Source organism: Sminthopsis crassicaudata, chromosome 1 (genome assembly GCF_048593235.1).
Source record: "Sminthopsis crassicaudata isolate SCR6 chromosome 1, ASM4859323v1, whole genome shotgun sequence".
Lineage (NCBI taxonomy): Eukaryota > Metazoa > Chordata > Mammalia > Dasyuromorphia > Dasyuridae > Sminthopsis > Sminthopsis crassicaudata.
In genome coordinates, this window is record NC_133617.1 from 596,989,519 (window position 1) to 597,015,816 (window position 26,298).

Consider the following 26,298-nt stretch of genomic DNA (forward strand, 5'->3'; position numbering starts at 1 on the left):
AAAAAAAAAAACAACTCTGGTGATCTTTCACATAAGATATGGTAAAGTGCTTAGTAAAAACTTATTGAATAAACTATCAGAAAATGTTATCCTATATTTTAATAACAATTATTATTTTTATTCATAATCTATCAAATTATATAATGCTTCAATTTACAAAAGGGCTTTCCTTATACAAAAGCACTATGGATTGGATGATAAAAACAGTTTTACAAATAATTTTGCAATCAATTATTTTTCATTATGAGTGAGAAGACAGCTGAAGCTTGGCCAAATTTATCATAGGCTTAAAGGTTTGGAACAGAAGGGACTACCTTAGGCAATATATGACCTTACATGCTGCTTGACCCAGGACCTACACTAGCAAAGTTTTAACTACCCAATATCTGCTCAAGTTAGAAAGATAAGAACAGCTGAAAATAAAGAGTGGGAGAAGGATGAGGTTTATGGATAAGGTCCAACTTTCCTTTGTCTATACTGTTTATTGTACCAGAAATTACACAGTAAATACAGTATTTCATTTTGATTAAAATCTAAAATATGCTTGTAGAAGTGGCTTAAGGGTTGCAAAGAAATTTGTGTTTTGAAAGCAAGCATTAGAATATAACTGATGGTTGTTAGATTTTTTTTTTCCTTTTTAGATGTTTTGTTGATATTCTTTTCTATATCACTAACTGTTAAGATTGCTTTGCTTCAAAAGAACTTTTAGATGAATATATATAAATATATATTTATATTAATATATATCCACATTTTATATGAATAAACACAATCAAACTAAATAATCACATTGGCCATGTATTTCTAAGCTAAAGCATCAAATAATCATGACACATATAAAATTCCCATACATCCATAACAGCAACAATTGCACAATTTAACAATTTCCTTCCCAAATCTTAAAACACTCATCTTATCTCTCTATTGCATGCAAACCAAAGGGGGGAATTCTGATAGGAATAAAAAACCTTATCTGTATGATTCCACTCCAACGTGATGGTTTTGTTTCCATCACTCTCTGACTTCAGGAAAGTTGTAGTCATCTCATTTCTAAATATTTGGAGAAATTTTAATTATGGTTCCAGGAGAAACAAGGTAGAATCTCATCCATTCAATCTCCCAACTGGAAGTGACTAATTTCAGAGGTTAACTGAATAGAAAACCCACACATTTATTTGAAACTACTTAGGACGTCCCTCACTAAAAAAAATGACTTTCTGTTGGAATACATGGGAGCACCTGACAGTGGCTGCTGAAGATCCAACCCAGAATGGATCTCCTCTTGTGAAAGGATGACACAAGGAGACTGAGACAGTTGCTGTTCTCCAACATCTTTGACTGAGACGCCTCCCTCCTCTTCCCTCTGTCTCCAATTTATCTCATTCCGAATCCCCAACACCTGTGTCAGAAAAGTTTGCCCAGCAACTCCTTCAGATGCTATGATCCACAGCTGGGGAGGCTCTCGGGGAATTGACCTGTCCCTTAACAATTCACCTTCTTTTTTGATTTTTTGCTGTTATTCCCCCTCTCGCCCGCCACAGCATGGTCCACACACTGAGGAACTCAAGAAGCACTATCACTTCTGGATAGTTGTAGCAGATGTTGATCTTGTGAAAATTTACAAACACATATTAACAGGATTAAAACACCCATAATTAAATAGACAAAAGTCAGGGTCACAACAAAGGCTGCCCATTCTTCTTGTCTTTTTTCTTTCATGTTTCTACTACAAGCATATACATCTAGAATTCACTATTTAGGAGTAGAAACTTGAAGACAGAAACTGTAGATGTTTCAGACACTGCCTGATAGTTAACTTGTTGCCACCTGTCCCTCTTCTTTTCTTTATTTTCTCTGGAGATTTCCTCAAAAATCAACTGCCTTATAAAAAACAGGCAAGACTTCAGTTTCCCATCTGAGTACTTATCTAATAACCACAAAAGAATAAGAACAGTAATAACAATTGGATTTTATGTAACATTAAGTATATAGCAAGCACTATTCTAAGTACTTTGCAAATATTTTCTCATTTGATTTGGTGTTAGTTTCTTTATTTCCAAATTGGGAAGATGTTTGTAAGTTTTGAGGATCATATGGCCAAAGCCCTGTCTGAGGTTTCTATATAAACCTCATTGAGGCAATTTCTGGCCTCAGATAACTACATTCACATAAGGAATACAAAACATAAAAGAAGCCCAAGAAGAAGAAGTGGAGAGGGTGACCAATGTGAGCCAAACAGTTATGGAGAAAGTGAAAAAAATCTAGAGAGTTAGGTGTGTTGATGAAGAAACTTGACTTCTATAGAAATGGTCACACAGGTCACAAATAACAGAAGGATTTGAACCTAGGTATTCTCATTGTAAACAACACTTTATACCTTCTCACCATGCTTTTATTATGAGCTATCTCAGACAACCTTCTTTTAATAATTTTATAAAAAAATGATATTCATATTTGTTGCCTCAGACAGGATCATGAAATTACTAAGTTTCAGAGTTGGAACTAGTACTTAGTGCTTCCAATTTCAAGAATCTTTGCATTGAAGATTTCTTCATAAAAATTTTGTTATTGTTGGATTGGATCTATTCTTCCCTTCTGCAACTATAATCCATCCCCTTAATTTGCTATAGGTATTCAATAGTTTTTGTGAGTGTATATGTGTGTGTGTGTGTGTGAGAGAGAGAGAGAGAGACAGAGACAGAGACACAGAGGGAAATACAGTGAGAAACAGAGAAAAAGGGAGAGAGAAATAGAGAAAGAGAGAAGAAAGAGAGAGATTGGAAGAGGAAGCTTTGAAAACTTATAAATTTGCTAAGTTGTATGGACCAATGAGAATATAAAACATTTAACAATGTTGTCTTTATGCAGGAAGTCATAATCAGTGATTAAACTAAAGAAATGAATACGAGAAAATATTCTTTTTAGTTAAAATCCGGAACAAAGCTTGAAAATCCAGGCCAGATTAAAAAAAAAAAACAAAAAAACCCCAAAAAACAAACAAACAAAAAAAAACCTCATGGTGTACTCAGCTGCTCTTTCTTATCTCCATCCTCCAAGGATATTGTTTAAATTTCACACCCCTCTATTCTTGGTAACCTGCAAAAGTTTCTCAAGTAGCTCCCAGCTATATTTTTAAAAATTATTTTAATTAATAATCATTATTAATTAGTAATTTTGATAGGTATATCATCACCAATCAATAAAAATAGCAGCTCATATTTTCTACGTGGAATAAATTTCAAGCCTTTGATGACATTCTTGAGATTCCATGAAGTCAACACTACTTGTCTTATTACTGAAATGATAATCACATCACACAAGAGAGAATCTTGAATCTATAACTAACTTATGGTTCCTCTTCTCATATCCATTCTCTAAGTGGCAAATCCCAGCTTTACAGCACAGCAGTAGAATCCAGACTAGTGATTTATGATTCTTCATGATTTTTTATGATTCTTAATCAGGTCCTTAGAGATCAAGTTTCATCTCACTTCCTGGAAGTAAAAAGGGAAGGCACAGGGGGATCAAAATCCTCTTTTCTGCTGCAAATAGGAAAGGCAGGCTGGTATTTTCCATAAGAATTCTAGCTAAGTAATAACTTTCTGATTTGCTACTAGGCCAAGTCCTCTTTGCTGCACTATGGGCTAGTGCAGTGTCCTCAGATTTAATCTTTTTGATTTAAGTAATCCTTAGAACCTTTGCATGCATTTTGTCAGACATCTTCCAAATCCCAACCACCATTTTCATAACCTTTTGTTTCATAAATTCATAGACCACAGGGTCAGGAAGAAATGTTTCTTGTATTCTATTTGTAATTCTTGTTGATTGATAGATAAGAGAGTTGTAAGTGACCCGAGAAGGTCATCTAATTGAATCCTCAGAAGGAGGAAAGAAAAACAAGACAGGTGGCCTCAATTACTTCAGCAAAATTAAATGTAAAATCCTTTCTGTTTTGCAGTTCTTGAGTAGATAGCATCTGCAACAAGTATAAAACTTTCTAGATGTTCAATTTTCCTTTTCTTTCTTTAAACAAAGATTAATGTATTTCCTAGAGGTATTATTTTGCTTTCTGAACACCAAATGGCTGGCTAAAACCTTTCCCCTGCTTTGGTTTTTCCTACTCTGAAAGATATTAGTTTTGGAATAGAATCTTTATATAATACTGCTCATTGGCTATGCATCCTTCTCTGAAAGGGCTGATTATCGGGGCCCAATTTCTACTTAAAGAAAGACATATATTTGATTTATACTTTAACATATTTAACATGTATTGGTCAACCTGACATCTGCAGGGGGGAGAGGAGAAGGAGGGGAAAAATTAGAACAAAAGCTTTGGCAATTGTCAATGTTGTAAATTACCCATGCATATATCTGGTAAATAAAAACTATTAAATTAAAAAAAATTATCAAGCAGAAGACTGCCAATCAAGAAGGATTTCTTATATGTATATATGCATATATGTATGATTGTTTCCTTTCATGCTTTAGCTATCTTGAAGAAACAATATCTCCGTCTTTATAATACAATAATTAATATATAGTCAAAACATATGACTATCACACTATAATATGTTACCAATAGAAATTTATTTCTGTAGCTGATTCCCAAATTAAATAAACAATAATTTATGATAACTGTCAACTATCACCCCTAAGAAGTATCATGAAACCCACAGTCTCTCATTATTAAGGATAGATCTTTCCTCCACATTATTCTGATTTTTACCTGAACTTGTATAATACAGGAATTGGAAAAAAAGGAAGTTAAGTAGAAGTCCTTAGAATAGAAAAGAAATAATATTATTGTTAATTGATTAAGAGAACAGGGTTTAAAATAGAACAGGATTGAGATAACCACATCTGACCACATCATATTAGATAGAGATACTTTGACTTGGGACCCAAGCTGGAGAATGCACAAAGAGGAGAGTTTGCTTGGTGGAACTCTATTATCCATCATCATATTTCATTATGGGTCATCCATAGATCAGACATCAGCATAAGATCTGTTGGGGACTGGACCAGTCTGTCTGAAAACAAAGTCAAGGTCTTTTCATTTGTTGGGCCTTTGGAATGTGGCTTTCAGTGAAATGAATTTCACTCGTTTTCCTAAATATTTTTAATATAGGGGATATATTGGCCGCTCTTGATCATTACTAGAAGACATAAGATGAGAAAGGGAGAGATAAAATTGTATTGCATATGTGTGCATTTGAAAAAAGTAAAGAGGTGAACTTGGTTATTAACATGATACCTTATTATTATCATAAATATGGCTAATAGAACTTGAACAATGCACTACTACTTAGAGTTTCTTAGTTATTCCTTTTAAAATGTTAATTTCTTGAAGGAAAATAATTTTTGGTCTATAATAGGAGGTCATTTCTCTTTACAAATGTATCAGAATTACCTTATGTTTTTAATTTATGAAATAATTCCACAATATAGCATTAGGAAATAAAGATGATTGTACATGAAACTGCAAATCTCCTAAGAATAACTTGTAAATTCATTTAAATATATAATAAATTTAATATAGAAATATATATATATATAAATATATATATATAAATATATAAAAATATATAATAAATTTAAATATATAATAAATTCATTTAAATATATAATAAAGGTCTCAAGCAGAATTTATTTCTTTTTCTTTTTTTTCTTCCCTCCCACTAGACACTACACTGACAATGGATGCAAAGAGATATAAACACATATATACATATACATATATAAAATCTATCTACATATATATCCATATCCATATCCATATATATGTAAATATTTCATTTGGTACAGAAAACATTTTATTTATATGTCCTTTTGGGTTACTTAATAATTAATTATAGTCAAAATTGTTAATTCATGCAAAGAAACTCTTAAAATGCTCCTGTTACTCTCTACAATATTTTCATGGTTTTGCTCATTTTGCTCTGTTATTTGATACAAGGCTTTCCATGTCTGCACCAAGAAACTGCCCAGTCTTTTCTGATTTTTCTCAGTGCGTCCTTCACATCCTTATTCCTCAGACTATAGATCCAGGGGTTTAGCATAGGGATGACTGTGGTGTAGATCACTGAGGACACTTTTTGTTGAGGAATGTAGCTGGTTGATGCAGGCTGACAGTACATAAAAATGATGGAGCTGTACAGGACGCCCACAGATGCTAGATGGTACGCACAAGTGCTGAAGGCCTTGGACCTGCCTTTAGCAGAATGGATGTTTAGGTTATTTGAAAGGATGAAAATATAAGAAATCAAAATAGAGTGGTTAACAATGAGTTAATCACAACCAGAAGCATCACTAAAAGTTCATTGAGGTGGGTGCTAGAACAGGAGAGTTTCAAAAGGGGTGGAATGTCACAAAAATAATGACTAATTACATTGTTTCCACAGAAGGACAGTCTGGTTAAAGCACTTGTATGAGTCATGGCTCCAAAGACCCCCATAGTATATACTCCTACCACTAGTAGGAAGCAGGTTCTCTGAGACATGATGATAGTATAGATAAGGGGGCTACAGATGGCAACATAATGATCATAGGCCATGGCTGACAATATGAATAGATCAGCAATGCCAAAAGTACAGAAGAAAAATAACTGGGTCAAGCACCCTTGGGTAGGTGATGATATTCTTCTCTGATACAAAGCTCACCAGCATTTTAGGAGTAATGACAGAGGAGTAGCAAAGATCAATGAAGGACAAGTTACTAAGAAAATAATACATAGGGATATGAAGATTAGAACTAGTTTTGATAAGTAAGAGTAAGCCCAAATTTCCCATCATGGAAATAATATATATTAGTAGGAAGAGTAAGAAGAGGGGGATCTGGAATTCTGGCTGGTTTGTTAATGCTATAAGAATAAATTCTATCACTGTGGAATGATTTCCTATATCCATAATCCTTTGATAGTTGAAGTGGAAATCTGAGGAGATGGGAAAAAAAAGAATGTCATTAGAGATAACTACTTGTAAATGTCTGGTGACATAAGATCTAAGGAATGATTAGATAATGAATGAATATCTTCTTAAACTGAAAAGTGGCACACACATTTCCACATATATTGATAAACTACTAATATAATATTGAATCATAACATCTAAATCTGAGATTTGAAAACAATTAAAATCTTTTAATATAATAAATACCAGCATATTCAATTTTATTTAAGATAAAAATACATTTCTGAAAGCATTATCTTTAGAAAAAATAATCTTACAACAAGATGACAATAGAACAAACCAATGGTTATAATATAGAGTAAATTTTTCTTTTCCCAAAGTTAGAATGATGAAAATAGTATCATAAGGAAAAACAAGACCTGAAATTTCCTCAAATGGAAATATTTAGAAAGAATGAAATAATTGTGATGTATCTAAAGGGGACATCAAAGAGACAAAACAATGATTATTGAATTTCCTGAAAACTATAAAAAAGAAAAGAATTTAATTTCTACATTTAAGAAAATATTAAGTAATGCTTGTTCCCATTCCATAGAAGATAATCTAGAATTCAGCTCTTTAAGACACAAGAATATTGAACTTCCAGAAAATAATACTTTAAAATGGCAATATAGTGATTAAGATTAATGATACCATGAATATGACAAAATCATAGACTCATAGGAAGAAATAAATTTATGCAAAGTGAAATCAGTCAGAACAAGTAGGAGAATAAAATGCAGCAGTAATTACAACAATGTCTGAAAGACTTATTTACATATGTAAAATAATTGAAATTGTTGAATGTGAAAACATAATGCTCAAATTTGCCCCAAAGAAGAAATCTTGAGAAATCCTTACTCATCTTTGCATATGCTGGAACTAAGGATGTGAAACCAGGGTGGGTTTTTATTTTAATTTTTGGGTTGTCTATTTGAAATCTCTTTCCCTCTTTCTTTCTCTCATTTTTATGACAAGTAATGTTTGTTTTTTTTTTTTTTTTTGGAAGAGGTAGGAAAAAAAGACATTTTGGGAAATTTGGGTGATATGAAGATGAATATTATCCACAAAATATATAAATAAAGGCAATATACTCCACAAAAGCCAATTGCATTTTATAATATTTTTCTAGAAAATATGAAATCACAGAAAAAGTTAAAATGAAATATTTTTAAAGGTCCACTTCATCCCCACCATTCCTGAGAGCATTACGGAAGTTTTAAGTCATTACTGTGAAGGATTGCCAGGGACATCCTTCAACAGCAAATAAGTAATTAATATATAAATTGTTTTACAATTTACAATTTACAAACTTCTTGGATCCATTGTGAAATTGGATAACTTGTCAGTCACAGAGTTAACATGAATTACAGACAGATTTGAACCCAGGTATTTTTGACTCTAAGCTTGGCCCTCTGTGTCACTCTGCACCTTGTCTTGAAGTTCTTATTGTTCCCATAAGAATAAAAGTTGAAATGATGATATTTCTTGACTATTACAAAAACCCAGTACTGCTTTTTCTTCTTGATTCTTTCACCCCTGTAATAAATTCTTCAAAAGATAGCAAGTCTACACCTGGCCAAGTTCATTACTCTTCTTAAAAATCATTAGTGACAGTATACATTAAGCAAATTTTAGATACCAAGATCAATAAAGTTCATTCATAATCTGTAGGCACTGACTTTCCAAGCCAATTTCATGTTCCCTGCTATGCATTCTTAAATTCATTAATGCTCTTTGACAAGAATTTATTGATTGAAGAGCTCCTATTTGCTGAGCACAGGTAACATTACTGAATTTTATATAAAACACAGGATCTTAATCAACCAACAAATTATTATCAAGCACCAAGTGCCAGGCACTATGTGTGTAGTAAATGGAGATGCAAATGACAAAGAATAAAACAATACTTGAAAGGAATCATACTTAAACCTCATAAGATGCCATTCTAGTAAGGATGAAAATTCCTGGGAAAAATTGATATCTTTGAAAGACCTTAAGTGGAAGACCTGGATTTTAATGCTAGTCCTGCTACTTAATATTGTGATATCCAACAAATAATTAGACTATGAGGGTATCACAGTTCTTATATGTAAAAGGTAGGGCTGGAAAAAATGAGCTTACAGTTCCTTTCCGGTTCTAAATTTATGATACAACAATCCAATGGAAAAAATTATAAAATATGTTTCTAAGACTATTCTTTAACTCTGATAATTTCTGATAGACAAAGACTTCTAACAATTAGCATGAATATGTCAGACCTTTCCTGCTTTCTCATCCAGAAAGCAACAATAGAGGAAATCTCCCTTAAAGATTTAGGCAAATCAAAGTCTAATTAGACAGTAAAAGAACTTCTAAGTTTGGTCTAATGTGTGTGTTCCTCCTGGTCATTATGTTTGCACAGGCAAATATATGAGAAATGTTGTTTCTCCCTTTTGTCAAAAAAGTGAGGTGGATATGGATGATTTACCAAGTTTTGGGTGATGTACAAAGACCTTCATTTTAATAAAACATATACCAATGTGTTAACTAGAATTCATTGGTATCCCTTGGGAACACTTTCTTAGAAGATCATATAAACTGAGTCCACCACCATGACTGATGTTTGTTCTGAGATGGCCAAATAACCATCTTTTTCTTAATAAACATGCTGAACTTATTAATAAAAATATTAAATTGGCCAGAAACTGTCTTTCAGAATTTTTTGATAATCATATTGTCTCTTTTGAAGTTAGACCTTTTGAAGTTTTGAAGTTAGAAGTTTGTGGAGGGCAAAAAATTCAACTACATAGAGGGAAACATGCAATGGATCACAAATAGTAGTTTCACCTTTTTTGTTGTTTGCTTGCTTTTTTTTCTTATATTTTTATCTGATTTTTCTTATGAAGCATGATAAATGTGAAACTATCTTTAGAAGAATTTAACATGTTTAACTTCTATTAGATTACTTGCTGTCTAAGGGACAGTGGTGGGAAGGGAAGGACAGAAAATTCAGAACACAAGATTTTGCAAGGGTGGATGTTGAACACTGTCTTTGCACATATTTTGAAAATAAAATGCTATTATTAGAAATAAAATTAAATAAATAAGAAACCAAAAAAGTGAAACATGCAAGGTAGATTTTAAAATCTCTTAATGTTACATTAAAAAAATAAAATATCAACATTTTTATTTGCTAATTTCATTGATTATTTCTTCTAAACTCTTTTGATGGCTTTTGAATATCTTTATTCTTCTAAGTATTGTTAGCCTAGTTTTGATTATGATATTGAGAAGATGTAATTTTTGTTCAAAGATTAGCAAGGAGGCTGCTTACTGAATAAAAGAGCACATAGTAGGATATAAGTATATGAATATTTGAATTGGAGAAGGTTAAGAAATAGTTTGAATACCAAATAGAAAATGTTATATATTGATTCTGGAAGTGATAGGGAACCACAAGAGTTCAATGAAAAGGGATAGAGATATTTGTGACAGGCAAACCAATTAGTAGACTTGCTATAGTTCTGATTTGAGTTAATTCAGACCTACAACAGCATGTTGACAGTGTCAGAGAAGAGGTGATATGTGATAGATACAACAAAGATAAAAACTAAAGACATTGGCAAAATTCTGTCTATAAGAAGAAAAAAAGTGTGAGGAGACATAGATTTTTGTTAATTTATGTGATGAGCATGGGTATCTAGGAAGATAGTGGTGCTCTTGATGGGATATAGCTTCCAGAGAAAATGTGGCAGTATCCCTGAAGTCACTGGGTCTTGGCACTGACTAATTGCACAAACAGTGCTGGCTGTCAGGTAACAATCTGTTGGTCAGTTATAACAAAGTTTCTGAGATAATAATGAGATACATACCAAACCACTCTTCTCCATCTCTAAGACCATTCCTGAATTCTACCTCTAAGCCATAAAATTAGCCTATCAGTGATATGTAGCACCTGATCTCTCTTTTTCATATAAATTTATCTTTTTGCTCCAGATTCTTAGCTAAATCCTTTGGGAACTTAGCCCATTTCAATTGGCATTAAATTAAAATAAATTTTGCTTCTTGACTTGGAGAGGGTTTCAAACCTGCAACTCTTTTTGAGGCACCTTGAGACACCAGTCTGCAGCCCCAATATTTTGGGGTCTCCTTTCTGAAGCTTAACATCCTTAACCAGCATTTTTTTTTTCAGAAAAGTAAGTGGTTTGAACAAAAGGTTATGACTTAAGTGTTGGTCATATTGAGTTATGTATGAATATTAAATATTCAGATGAACATATCTAATAGAGAGAGGAGAATGAATGTCAGCATAAAATTAAGGCTAGGTAAAATAATCTAAGAATCATAACCAAAGAAATAATTGAATTCAAGGAATGATGAGATAACAAAGTAAAACAGTAGGGAAGAATGAAAAGAAAGCAAAGTATTATTTTTTAAAGATATTTATGGAAAACATTTTGGCAAGAGCTTATTATGTGAATAATATTTAATACTTGTGTGACTTATCTTTTATGAACTACCAGACCTATCAAATCTAAGGTTTTCTTGAGAGAATTGCAATGCAGACTATAGTCTGTTGAAGGAATTCTGATATAATAATGTCATAGTAAAGGAAAATAATAATATGTAGATTCTGGCTTTCTAGGGTGTCAAGTCTTGTCAACTTCCTTAAATACATTTAAAAATAGCATCAGAGGAAAATTGTGGGAGGCTCTTTTGTAGAAGGAAGACTATGAACCTAAGAATAGCTGCCAGGAGGAAAATAACCTGGCATAAGGTCATCTCAGACACAGAGTCCTAACTGCATTGCAACACTGGCTTCTTTATATGTGCTGTCTTCCTATGACTGAATGTAAGCCCCTAAAAGGCAAGAACTCTTTTAGCTTTATTTTTGCATCACTAGCGTTTTGTGTACCCCCCCCCAAGCCTTTGTACTCATTCAAAGTATTTGATTAACTATTTTTATTCAACTTTTGAATCCTTGGAACTCACTGTCTGTCACAGATTGAAGAAATAAAAGGCATAACATTTCACTTCTACCATGAAAAAGCCAAAAGACTTTTCCTGAGTCAAATGTGTGTCAAGAACAAAGCATAGACTGGAGAAATTATGGAAGGCAAGTGGTAGTGAGAATGGAGTGACTATGTCTTGTGATTGAATTGTAGAATTAGCTCAATTAACTGTCTTTCTATTCAATGATAGGTATGGTCCAACTTCTTTCTTGTAAGAAAACTATTGAATTGTGAGAACCATGAAAGGACTTTGTAGCATTGTTTAATGCTTACATGGTCGGGCAGCTGGACCACCTCTTCCCATTGCTTCATGACTTTATTTAAAGGCCTAAATTAAGAAAACCAGAAACCCAGTCAGATCCAAACATTGGTATAGAAAGTTTTTTCACTGTTGTACATCTCAACAGCTCATATGTCTTATATGAAAACTGGATCCATATTTATCGATCTATTATAATTTCCTGATCCTTTGGTAATTTACAAATCATTACAGGAGATGGTAGATATTTTTCTATGATTTCAGGGAATGATATCTAATCATTATCCCCTTCTCAATTTGGAAAATCACTTCTCTTTTCTCCAATTAGATATCAGGTTACCAAATTGTGTATACTGTTTTATTGTTTTCTTTTAAGTAATTGATATTATTTGATTCATTTTTAATACATAAAAATCAGTCTTGGTCTGCATTTTGGGTCTAGGGCTAAAGATCAGGAAACTTTATTCCAGTTTGTTGAGCATTTGGCATATATTGCTTAATAAATTGATATATTTGGAAATGTACATGTTTCTTTCCTCAGCAAAGAAGTGATGGGCACAGAGATGTATATCTGCCTGTAATCTTGCCATAGGATTTACTTAGCCTGGTGAAAGGGCAACCAACTCCAGATATACATATATTCTGCAAGGTTTCATTATTTGATCCATCTTTATTTTTGCCTTGTAGTGGTCTTAAATCTTCACAATAACTGATATGGCTTGACAACAAAATAAAAACCAACTTGCCAGGGATAGCTGAAGTTTTATCATTAAAAATTAGACTTTTACAAAAGCTATCATTATAATTTATCCTTCATTGTGCTGATGTCACTCAAAAACCAAAATGATGTAGGTGCTGTAGACACCAGATGTCAAAAGGCACTCAAAGTTGGGATTTGGTCATATGAAGAATTCATAATGGGTATACTCTTTGTCAAAAGGTATTTAGGGAAGAGTATATAGGCAAGATGAAGGGATACAACATGACACCAGGAATAATAAATATGAAATAGAAGGGAGAACATAGAAAAATAAGTTCCTCAGTGAAACTCACAATTACCTAGTGCAAAGGGAAAGGGAGTACCCCATGAAGTCAGGGTCTGCACTTAGCTGACAGGGTAAATCCTGAAAGGGATTTAGCACTCTAAAAGAGCTAGTTAGTTGTAAAGAGGAGAAGTGAGATTGGCAAGCATAGTGGTGTTAGGAAAGATAATATGTGGCATGGGGGAGGGATAAGGAGAAAGACATTAAGAGGATGAGTGCCATGGGTGAGTCTCAGGGGTTTGCCATAACTTGGATTTCAGAATGGAGGACCTCACCAGAGGGTGGGGCCATGGAACTAAAATTATCCCTATTAGTGCTTTCTCCATGCCTACCTCAGGGAATAATTTTTTATCAATTCCTTTGCTAACCATACCTAACATTGGAGATTTCATCAATGCTAACTGCATATTTTTTACAACGTTCTTTCCTTGGATAAAAAGGCGGAGGGAAGAAATAAGAAATAAGAAAGTGGGACTACTCTTTCTCTTCATCATCTAAACATTTACAAGGGAGGGTACAGAAGTGAGCTAGCTTCCAGTGTTATCTCTAAGTTAAAACAAGTCATCAGTGTGTTTCTCAGGCACCACTATTCACTCTTCAGTTCACAACTACTTTATGATTCAAGCATATAAAATTTGGTTACTTGCCTTATTCTTGTCAGGATTCAAAGAGTCAGTAGACTGATGCTGGTTTTTCTCAATTTGTTGTAATGTAAGACTAATTCATAGAGGTTACTACCCTAGCAACTTAATTTTTTACAAAAGTGCTTCTGAAGTGGGGTTGTTGAAAATTTCTAATAAAGTATAAGATAAAATAAACAAAACAAAATTAGGATAATGTTTTCAATACCTGGCAGAAGCATGAGAAACAGATACTTTTATCTGAGCTGTTTAGTGAGAAATGAAGAAGGATATTTATTTGTCCAAAGAATCATCTCAAAGAATATTTCTCCAAGAAAATAAATGAGTACAGTTGATCTTTCAGCATTTCTTCACTCCAGAGGTTGGTCTCTCTGGGAAAGAAGCAATTGCAAGGAATATTTTTATCTCTAATTAAAGACATTCCCATGAGCATTTTTTGTGCTCCTGTTGATATTGGAAGCAGGAGTCTTGGTTAAGTTTGGTGGTGAAGGTAGAGAATAGAATCAGTTAAAAAACAGAAACAAACAGGCAATCCCTTAGACATTTGTATGAGGTCTTCTCATAGCTCAGTGTTCTGATTTCTTCACCTTGGGAAATCAGGATTCCTATTATTAATCATATTTTTACAGAGTATGTTTTCTATTCCTTAAACAGTCTTCATTCTTTTCTTCACAATGAATTTCAACTATTTGTCCTCTTTCCTATTACTATGATAAATATTTGTTTTTAAATAAACTCATTCAATTAAATATAATCCAGCAACTATTTATCAAGCACCAGTCATATACTAAGGCAATAAGATTATAAATAGAGAGGCAAAAAGCATTTTCTAGCACTCATAATATGCTATATACTTTTTACATAAATTGCCTTATTAAATCCTTACAACAATCCTGGGCAATAGGCATTATTATTATTTCCATTACGCAGTTGAAGAAACTATAGCAGGCACAAATAAAGTTATTAAGGACCTAGATCATATAGCAAGTGTCTATATCCAATATCAAAGGCAGATATTCCTGATTTCAGACTGAGCTCTATATACACGGCTCCATCAGCTGCATAATAACAAAAGCATAATAAATTTTATCTTCAAGATTTTTTTTTGAGGAATAATCCCAGTCATAGGTAAATATAAAATAATCCAAGGTGGGTATGGAAGAATACAATAATCTCAAACACTTCATGATTTTGTGTGTCACTCAATTGTGCTTAATTCAACAAACATTTCTTAAGGCTGTGTGAAGTTCAGTAGTAATTACTAGAGGAGCTAATAAATTTCCTCTGACTCCAATTGACTTATTCTAATGATTCTAGTTAAGGGAGAAGAATAGTGAGAATCCTTTAGTTGGTTTATTTTTTTGTCTTTTTAAAAACAAAGTCACACAAGACTTCCAGGAGTGGACGCAAGATGGTGGAGTAAAGCCAAGAAGCTTCTCAAGCTTTCTTAGTTTCTCTCAAAAACCACATGAAACTATGTTGCATCCATTTTACGAGCTTAAAGCTTTGATCTCAGAGGTGAGATGAATGAGATGGGAGACTCAGAGAGTATGAAAAGAACTTCAGTTTATTATGCTGTACAGCCTTATTGACATACATTTTTGCAAGCATGATCAGCATGTGAATAGTAGGCCATTCAGAGAAACAGCTTGTGGGCTTTGCATATGCCTAGTATCTGTTAATGGGAGGAAAGCCAATCCAACAATTTAATTGCTCACAGGCAAGAAAGAGGCATTTATCGAGGCATTCCTGCTCATGAGCTGTGACCCTCAGACCAACATCCATTCCCATGATCACAAATCATTGCTCCTTGCATAACAAGGGCATTTCTGCAATGTGACAAAAAAAATTATTGTGCACCAAAGGTTGAGATGGCCTCTGTACTCCCTCTTGGTAGAGTCGCATAGCCTAGCAATTCCCCCTTTTTTTCTTTTACATAAAAAGTCCTTTCTTGAGCTGCAACCTCTGAAAGGATGGTGGAGAAATATCTATAAAAACATCCTGATATTACAGGGCAACAACAAAGCAATAACAACATCACAACACACAGGGCAATCCATGATTCTAATTTTCACCACCATGAAGATGTATTATGAAACCAATATATGATTTTTCAGCAGTTTTATCTGGATTCAAATCTTCATGAGAAGCTTTCTCTATGTCAGGTCCTAATTTATACAAGCTTTCTATGTCACCTTCAATTGTGTTATTGAGAAATAAACCATTCAAATGCCTCTAGATACTGTGCCAATCATAATCTTGTCCTGTATGATTATACAGCAAAGGGATTACACAAACCTTTGCATATCTGTAGTCACATTGTAATTGAGCCTGGAGTTTCAATAACTCCGCTTCTGATCCTATTTCCAATGATACTTAAATCTTTTATCATCTGATACGATTGTTAATCTATCTTAGTTTGTCAGGCAAAACCCACTGAGACATTCCTAACTATTTCCTCTATATATCTAGCTTGTATTCTGCTATTTTGTACATTAGATATAGACATTGCAAGAGAGACTGATGAAACTATAAGTGAAACCAACATAGTAATACCTCATATGACACAGCTGATACATCTTTTTTCTAATGGGACTTCTTTTCTATTATGGTATTATGGTACCTTCACCACCAAACTTAACCAAGACTCCTTCTCCCAATACCAACAGGAGCACGAGAAATGCTGATGGTAATGTCTTTAATTGGTACAATACCATTTCTCACTTTTGACAGAAAGCATTGATACATGTGCTCTAGTGATCACAAACACAGTCTGATCTTCAATTTCAGTATCCAAGCAATCACTGACTGTACAATTCCAAAAAGTAACATTGTAAAAATCTAATGTTTCTTTGGTAACCGTTACAAAGTCTACCCATATGAATGCATATTTCCCTCCCAGGTAGGCTTTAGTATAGAATTGATTTCCAATTCTCCTGCATTTGTCCAAGATGTTTTTCCATGTGCCAAACTGCTGGCCCAATTCTTGAGTGACAAGAATGAGTTCCATGGAGACTTGTGCTTTCCATAAATCTTTCCAGGCATTGCCTTTGTAAGGTACCCAAACAGGTACTGGAAGACTATCATAAGTCATCTTTTAAACCTGATGCCAAAATCCAATTTGCAATTGTATAACAACACAGCATGTAGATATGAGGGGACTACCTGATGATCCCTTTATGTAGACATACTACTGTAGCCTTCCCACGCATATGAGGGTGTTACTATTACAGGGCATCCCCTCATGCCCAGCATGTGTGTCACATGATACCCCATATCCAAAACTGGCATTTGTAAAGTCATGTTCTTCACTTATGTGAAATAGGTACTATTCCTTCATGACCAGCACAAAGAAAGCCTATTTGCAAGTCCAGCAAAGTTATATTTTATTCTTGCCATAGTTCCATTATATTTCTCAAGGTGAAATTTGTCCCCGATTATTCAGGATGCATTTCCTGTTAGCACTACATCTGGTATGTGTTTCCCCAATAAGATAATCCAAGGTTATCCATCATGATAGCCCACTTTTTGGCCTCTCTTGCCAAAACCCATTGTATGTAACACAAACCATATATATAGAAAATATCTTCCTAGAGGTCTTGGGGGCACATCTTCTCCTCCTTTTAGACAATCACCTCTTCTTACGTCTTTTCCTCTTCAATTCAAAGACAACTTTGAGTTGTCTGGTAGCAATCCACTACTGAAGATTTTCTCCTGTGGAGTTACAAGCATATCCTGGCCCCCACATTAGAACCCTATAGGGTTCCTCCCATCCTTCAAAATCCTTTTTCATTATCATGCTTACATTCTTTGGGTGCCCTCTTAATGAATATGGGGTATTATCTTTGAGTGATTCCCTATGTTCACCAAAGAATATTTCATAGCTGGATTTAAATCATTTGAATCAATTTTTAAGTAATTTATTGTGTACACTGCTTTATCTATATCTTTCTGAGTGACCCTATCTCTATCTCCCTCTTTTTGTTTTTTGATAAATCTCTTGAGGGTCTGATTGGTCCTTTCCACTATGGTCTGACCTGTAAAGTTATAAGGAATCCCAAAAATATGATGTATGGAGAATTGTTTTAAAATTTGTGAGGTGTATGAGGGTCCATAATCAGTCTTGATGGTATGTAAAACACCCATAGAGGCAAAACAGTGAAATAAGTGATTTATTACATGTGAAGCAGCTTCCCTTCATTGAGAGGATGCAGATACAAAACCTGAATAAGTGTCAACTGTAACATGAATGCATTTTTTCCCATATGTGTAAAATCCATTTGCCATATATCATTTGGCCTGGGGTTAGTCCCCAACCCTACAGATCTTTGAGAATATGGCACAGAAGTTACACATCTTTTTACTATACTTGCTATACTATACTATACTATACTACACTATACTATACTATACTATACTATACTATACTATACTATACTTTTTACTATACTTTACTATACTATAATATACTATACTTACTATACTTTTTACTTCTTGCCGGGACACCCCATACACTCTCCAGAGAGATCTGGTACACAAATGCAAATGTTCATGAGCTTTTATTGTTTGTTCTAGAGGGCAGAGAAGAATATATTGTATAAGCAGACCATCCACTATGTAGTTTATATAGTAGTTTAAAAAGATACAATCACATGTGAAAGGTATGGAAGAAATCACTGAAATATGTATATTTTTTTCAGTTAGAATATTTTTTTTATTAAGTCACAAGCATTAATTCACTTGATCAGTGATGGGGATGGTACCATATAGTTTTGACTTTTTGGATGATGTTTGTTCCTTTGTATTCACAGAAAACCAAGGACACCATGATGTTGAGAACAAGGTATAGTGTATTTGACAATTGGCCCAATATGAGTTCTGAAGGCTCTATCATAGATCAAGTACAAATAGTCCATTTCGATATTTTAAATGGAGTCTGAATATTCAGGTACGTATCTATATTTTCCTTGCTGTGTGTTCTGTGCCATGTCTACCATGTCTCAAAATTGATACTAAAATACTTGAGATGTCTTGAGTGAATGGTTAATGTTGAACATTTTAATTAGCAGTTTTAGACACATAGTAGAATTCAAGAGGAACATTAGAAAAAGTAAACATTTTTTCTTATTTTAAAAATGGTGTGAATTGCTGAATCTTTGTCAAATTGAAACAGGAGCAGTGCCCTTCATAATATAATTTTAGCACCATTCATTGCAATTAAGATAGTTTCTGGTTATATTGTATAATATTTTATGAAGAAAAAATGCCATTCAGTCAATGCTGACTGTGCCACATATTTTGAGTGTGGCATTTCATTTTCCCTACTTTCTCAAGTGGGACAGATCATAAATCATGGAGGCTTATGCTTCCTATGCACTCTTTTTCTATGTACTAATAGTTATCCACAGGGGAAATATCAGATATAGTTGATAAAGCTGGAACCAGAATGTAAAAGGCTAAATTTAAATTCCTCTGTTGGGTATTTAAATTTGATTTTAAAGGCAATAAAGAACCCCTGAAACTTCTTGAACAGAGGAGTAATATAGTCAGACATATGCTGAATGTCAATTTGACTGCTATGTAGAGGATGCATGGGAGAAGAGAGAAAGTAGTAGGGAAACCAATTGGGAGGTTATTAAAATAGTTCAGGTAACTAGTGAATTAAGAAACTGAACAATAGTTTTATCACAACCGTGATAAAGAAAGGAAATTAGATTATGAAAAGTAGGTGATTGGAAGGATGGTGGTGTTATCAACAATATAAGAACATACAGAAGGAGGGTGGGTTGGTAGAAACATATTGATATTGATATTTCTATTATGCATTCAGCTTGACATGTTCAAAAAGCTGTTGATATGTAATTGGTATTCATTTTAATCAGTGGACAAATATTTTAAGTACTATGTGCCATGCACTTTTTGGGCCTTGGGAATAGGTACCATTAATGAAATAATCCTTATTCACAAAGTACTAATATTGTTAGGGGAAGACAAGTACACATAAATATAAAGATAATAAATACAAATACATATTATAGGCATATGCAAATATATATAAAGTAGTTAACTACAAGTCAGTTTTTAGGAGGAAGATGATAGCAGTTTTAGGGTTCAGGAAAAATCTCATGATCTGAGATGCCCATTTCCTCCTGGGCCTTAGTTTTATAGTGCTTGATACCCCATGAATACAGATAAAGCAAACTAAAATACAGAATCTCATTGGTTTATAAACAGCTAGCAAGCAGATAAGGGCCACTTGTTCAAGTGGTCATGGTTATTTTTCCTTGTGGGACAATTGAGGGATGACAAAGGATGACAAAAAATAGGGGATTTTCCATATAATTAAGTCACCTCTGCCATACTGGGTTTGATGAGCATAATAGGGAAAAACTAGGTTGGAGTGCTCTAGATATCTCCTAAATAATTTGCAATCTGTACTTCATCTTTCTTAGGTCTAATAACAGAATTTATAGTCACTGTCCTTTATTATTATTATTATTATTATTATTATTATTATTATTATTATTATAGCTTTTTATTTACACGTTATGCATGGGTAATTTTACAGCATTGAGAATTGCAAAACCATTTGTTCCAACTTTTCCCCTCCTTGCCCCCACCCCCTCCCCCAGGTGGCAGGTTGACCAATACATGTTAAATATGTTAAAGCATAAATTAAATACAATATTCATATACACGTCCAAACAGTTATTTGCTGTTTAAAAAGAATCAGACTTTACCATTAGCCTGTGAAAGAAATAGAAAATGCAGGCAGACAAAGGTAAAGGGATTGGGAATTCTATGTAGTGGTTCATACTCATCTCCCAGAGTTATTTCACTGGGTGTAACTGGTTCAGTTCATTACTGCTCTATTGGAGCTGATTTGGCTCATCTCTTTGTTGAGGGTCAGGTCCATCAGAATTGATCATCATGTAGTACTGTTGTTGAAGTGTTATTATCACTCTCCTTATGGAATCATTATCAAATTGATTAATACTTCAATTAATCAGCTATCACAGTTCACATTTTTCCCTCAGTTCATTATCTCCCTTTTTTTTAGAGATCTTGAGAAGCTATACTTCTACTCTCTAAAAATATGATTGACTTGATTTCTTTATAATGTAGTTTTAAATGTATAATTGACACATAATGGTTTATAATTAAGCACTTCCATTCTTCTGATGTAGTCAGAAGAACTTTACCAGATACTTCTATATTCCTATATTCTTCTGTATTCCTAGAAGATTAATTAATTGAACATTTTTGTGGGCTGTACCATTGTCATTTTAACTTTATATTATTGCCTCTGTTATGGTTAATTTTGTTATCTACATGTAAAAAATAATAGTACTTTCCAGAGAGTTTGATATTAGAGGTTTACTACTTAATAGATAATTCTTTGTCATACCTGTAACTAGCATGTCTTGTGTCCAGAAAATGTAGGAAATGAACCCTTAATTCAATTCTTAAAGAGACATTTATTTAGGTGTAATGGTGAAAGAGAACTGGAAAAGAAAAAAAAAACTGTCAAAACACAAAGTTTCATGGGTGAAGAAGAAGGAAACCCTTATCATGGGAGGGAAGAGAGTACCAAGGCAACGCAGCTGGGATGTTGGAAGGTCTTGGGATTTAGCTTGTGTGCATGGTATGTACTTTGTTCTGCTGTTAGTTAACCCTGTTAATTCAGGTTTGCTGTTGGGCTTCAATGAAGCATTCACAAATAATTGCACAATTATGAAAAGGAAGTTTAAATTATACTAACCATTGCAAAAATATACAACAACATTAAAGTGGCCCCTCCTTTCCAGCCAATATGGAAACATATCTGCCAAGCAGGGACTGAGTATGATGACTCAGGTGGTTTTCAGAAATCACCAAATTGGAGGGAACCTGACTCCATGTGAATGGGTTTTTATGCCTGAGGTTTCTGAGGAAACGCAAGGGCATTTAGGCTAGGTCAGGTTCAGAGTCCAGTCAGATGGCAAATAATCCAATATATGTTAAACATGTTTAAAATATATATGTTAAATCAAATACATGTATACACATTTATGCAATTATCATGCTGCACAGGAAAAATTGGATCAAAAAGGAAAAAGAGAAAGAAAACAAAAATATAAGCAAACAAAAACAAAGATAGTGAAAATGTTATCTTGTGATCCCTACTCAGTTCCCACAGTTCTCTGTCTGGGTATAGATGGCTTTTTTTCATCACAAGGTCATTGGAACTGGTCTCAGTCACCTCATTGTTGAAAAGAGTCATATCAATCAGAATTGATCTTCATATAATCTTATTGTTGATGTGTATGATGATCTTTAGGAAAAATTTTGGGCAAAGTTGGCTTTGGTTGGAATTGAGTAGAAAGAGCAATAGTATGTGAATTCCAGACAGAGGTGTTACCTAAGCAAGGAAAGATTTGCTGTAAGAACTCAGAATGAAGGGTGGTTTTTTTTTGTTGTTTGTTTGTTTTTTTCATCCTTCTCTGTGTTTTGCATCAATATATAACATGTAATAGATGCTCAAAAATGTTTGTTAAATTAAAGAATAAGCATAGCATATTTAAGGGACAAGAAAGAGACTGGCTTGGATAGAATGAAATACTAGGGTAGGAGAGTAGTGTTATCCAAATTTGGATGATTAGGGAGGAGCTGTAATATAAATGATTTTCAGTGCTAAGTTGAGGCATTTGAATATTATCAAATGAGATATTTGTTTGAATATTATCAAATGAGATATTTGTTTGAATATTATCAAATGAGATATTTGTTTGAATATTATCAAATGAGATATTTGTTTGAATATTATCAAATGAGATATTTGTAAAGTATTTGTAAAAATGCCAGAAATCCTTTTGCCTTTCCCACATGATCCTGTGGGTCAGAGGTTCTCAATCATTATTGTGTCATGGATTTCTTAAGAGTTTGGTTAAAGTTATAGATCACTTTTCAAAATAATGACTTTATTTGTGTAAAATAAAATAGGATTAAAAAAGGAAACAAATCTTTAAAAAATAGTTATCAAAATAATTCTCCAACAAAATATACAAAATTAGAAAGCCATTAAATGATTAAAGCCTCAGAAATGTGACCTCTCAAAAAGCATTAAAGAAACTAGAATTATCTATCCATGGAAAAGAGAAAGCTAATGGATGATTAAACAATGATCCTTAAATATATTAAGTATAATTACATTAGGTTGTAAACTTCTGGAGGCATAAACTGTCATTCATATATATAATATTTTTCCTGTATATTTCAGTGCTTTATATCTGGCATTTACAAAGTAAATATTTGTTAAATTTTCTATTGTGCATATTCACTAAAGTCAATACAATAGGAAAAGATCTTAAACAGTGCTTTTGAATCCACTTCACAGAATCAGGATTATATTTGGCTAGAAAAAAATTTTTTGACCTCCTTCAAAGTCATTTTACCTACAAACTTAGGTGCCCATGAAAGCCTTCAAAAAAGTAACTGATTAGATAGGTACATTATCTTGCATTTAGCCAATTGCCTCATGTTCTTTGTTTGCTCCATCCTTTCCAGTGTTTTTCTGGGTCTTTTGCATAGGAGAAATTATTTTTTTCCTTCATAGAATCATTATACTTTTAGAGCTGAAAGGCACTTTACAGCTTGTAAAGAACAACCTTCTCTCTCCCCCTCTCCCCTTTTCCCCCCTCCCCCCCTCCCCTCTCCTCCTCTCCCCCTCTCCCCCTCTCCCAAACAAATGAGGAGACTAAGATCAAGGACTCGGGATTGTCATAATCTTTAGAAGAATTTCATGCTGCAACTAATAGAAGTTACTCAAATTATGATCTCACGAATTTAGGAATTTTTTTCAGTCACATGTGACTTATCATGCCTGACTGTCCAACATGTGCCATACTTGTCCATATCTCCCCAAGTGTTTTTTATGAATCTAGTGCCCTTTTTTATTTTCTCCTGACATCACAATATTGGCCCTCACAATTGTATTGTTTCAAGCACAAATCTTCTTATAGATTTAACACAATCCAATGGTTCTTGCCTTCATTTCCTTTAGTGCTACTTTTATCTCTAATAACATTGCAGAGATTGTAAGTGTTAGGGTTCAGGTGTGGTGATTCGTTAAATATCTTTGGAGAAATTTTTTGAAATTTTTTTACAAATCTTTTCCATTTCTATTTTGTTGTCCTTTTTTTTTTTAATTATCCTTAAAATGTCTTTAGCATGCTTTTGCTTAGTTGGTTGTTTTGTCAAGCTTTCTTAAAATTATTTTTTATCTTTTACTTTTTTCTTTTTACTTTATTACACTATCATCTTTCTTCATAAGGTTTTAGAGTAAACTTGTTTGTTCTACTTATATGAATAGTTAAGTTGAATGGGTTTAACTTCTCAATTATATTATAATAGTTGTTGTTAATGTCATTTCTGTTATTCATTCTGGTATCCAAAAGAAGCCCACTTTTAATTTTTGATATCATTTAAGTAATTCAAGGTCATATCTTTCTAATTTTATGCCATGTATTTTTTCCTCATTATTTTTTCTTTTCCTTTTTTAAAATACAAAATCTAATCTTTACTCCCACAAGTTGATGGTATGACTGAAATCAGATAACTGACTCGGGCGTAACTTCCCCATAAATATAATGGCTTTTTTGTTCATTAAGATATAGGGAGTTTGGGGTTTTTAATGCTACTGTTTATTGTTCTTTATGACATATCAACTTTTTTTTGGAAGAAAATGTTCCATGCTAAGGAAGTGTGAGCCTTCTACATAATTTGCAAGTATTTGACCTCTATCATTTCTTTCTTTTAAGCTATAATTTCCCATTTATTTTTCCCCTTACTTACATGTCCTATTTTTACATGAAGTCATCAAATATCAGAGTTAGGTTACAATTGGTGAGAACAATGGAACCCATTAAGGGGTCACATTATTCAAACTTGAACTTTGTTTTTCTTATGCTGGGACCAATGACCTTATTTTGCACAATTATAATCTCAGTTAGTATGAATTTGAATATATGTGGCACATAAATTAATTGTTTGCATTAATTTGATTTGAAGAGTTTTGCCAAGTTAAGGTCTTGATAATATTTCTCTACCATTTTGTCTGCAGGAAATAATATTGGTGAGTAGCATCAATTTTTCCTGGTGGTCTTTTTGCAAATAGTTATATTATTAATTATTATGTTAATAGTTATATTATTACTGTAATTAATATGTGATGAGTAAATATCTCTGGGAGTAATATTTCTTATAACATTTAGATATATGATAAAACCTACTCCTGCCAACTTTTTTGTTTGCCTCTTCACAGAGTGCTTCTGGGCTATCCTTCCATTTCCTTGAAACTTTACTTTTTTATTTAGGTTTATTTTATAATAACATGAATGTTGGACTGATAAAAATTAGTTCCCTGAACAGTATTTCTACTGTAATGTTCATTGTATAAGGAATTTTCATTTAGAGGTTTTGTTTTTTATTTTTTGTTTGTTTGCTATGTAGTTAATTTTCAGTCATGTCTTATTTCATATTGAAGTATTTTGTCATTTTCTTCTCCAGCTCATTATGTAGATGAGGAAATTGAGACAAAAAAGGGTTAAATGATTTACCCACAGTAACACTAGTAAGAGTCTGAAGCTGCATTTGAACTCACAGGGATGATTCTTCCCTTTTCTGGGTCTACTGCTTTTTCTATTGTGTCACTAAGAGACAAATTGGAGCTCATTGATGATGTAAACATTCTGATTCTTCACACTTTCTGCCTCCTTTCCTGCTACTCTGTCTCTATCATTGTAGAAGTAAAAATAGCCTGATGGCCATTTTTCATTTTTCTTTGTTTTATGAGTTGCTGTAGATAGAAAATTTTTTTCATTTATAAATAGTCTACTGATGATGTGCCTGTCTGTGATTACTTAGGTTGATTCTTGGAAAACAGTTTGTTGGCAATACTATATTCAAAGATTTTTTCCTTAACAGTAGGAATCTACCACAGTTTTATAGACTCTATGCCTTGTGGCCTTGCCTTTGAGAAGTCAGTCATTTCCGTGCTCCATGGAGGACTTAGTAACAGTAGAACAGGCTATTGAAGCAAACTATAAAATCTCCTTTTCTGGATGTTGTTTAAAATAGAATTCAATCATTTATTTAAATGCAAGATAACCTTATTTTGCCATGTGATTTCTGTGATTTCATGGTATGGAAAATATGAATTGTCTTTTTCATGTGGCATTTATCAAAATGGGATATTCTTTTAAAAACTGCATCAAGTGAAAAGATTTTTCATTTTCCCTAGCAATTGTATTTTCTTCAGTATCTCAGTAAAACTGTATATGACCAAGAAAAATTAAGAGTATCTGAAAACTACTGATATCTTTTTTTTTAAAGAGATTTTTCAGAAAGACATAAATAGGGCTATTCATTTAAAGT

General features: G+C 33.2%; 1 protein-coding gene and 1 pseudogene across 1 annotated transcript in view; one reads left to right on the top strand and one right to left on the bottom strand.

The window, feature by feature from the left end:
- The window catches only part of DEPDC1B (DEP domain containing 1B), a 131,192-nt gene that overhangs the window by 66,126 nt on the left and 38,768 nt on the right, over positions 1-26,298 (top strand). Inside the window, exon 2 of the mRNA XM_074282447.1 lies at positions 18,696-18,832. Coding sequence (XP_074138548.1) covers positions 18,814-18,832 — 19 coding nt within the window. The 5' untranslated portion in view covers positions 18,696-18,813. The remainder of the gene's footprint in view (positions 1-18,695; positions 18,833-26,298) is intronic.
- LOC141551007 (olfactory receptor 8G3-like) lies at positions 5,943-6,905 on the bottom strand (annotated as a pseudogene).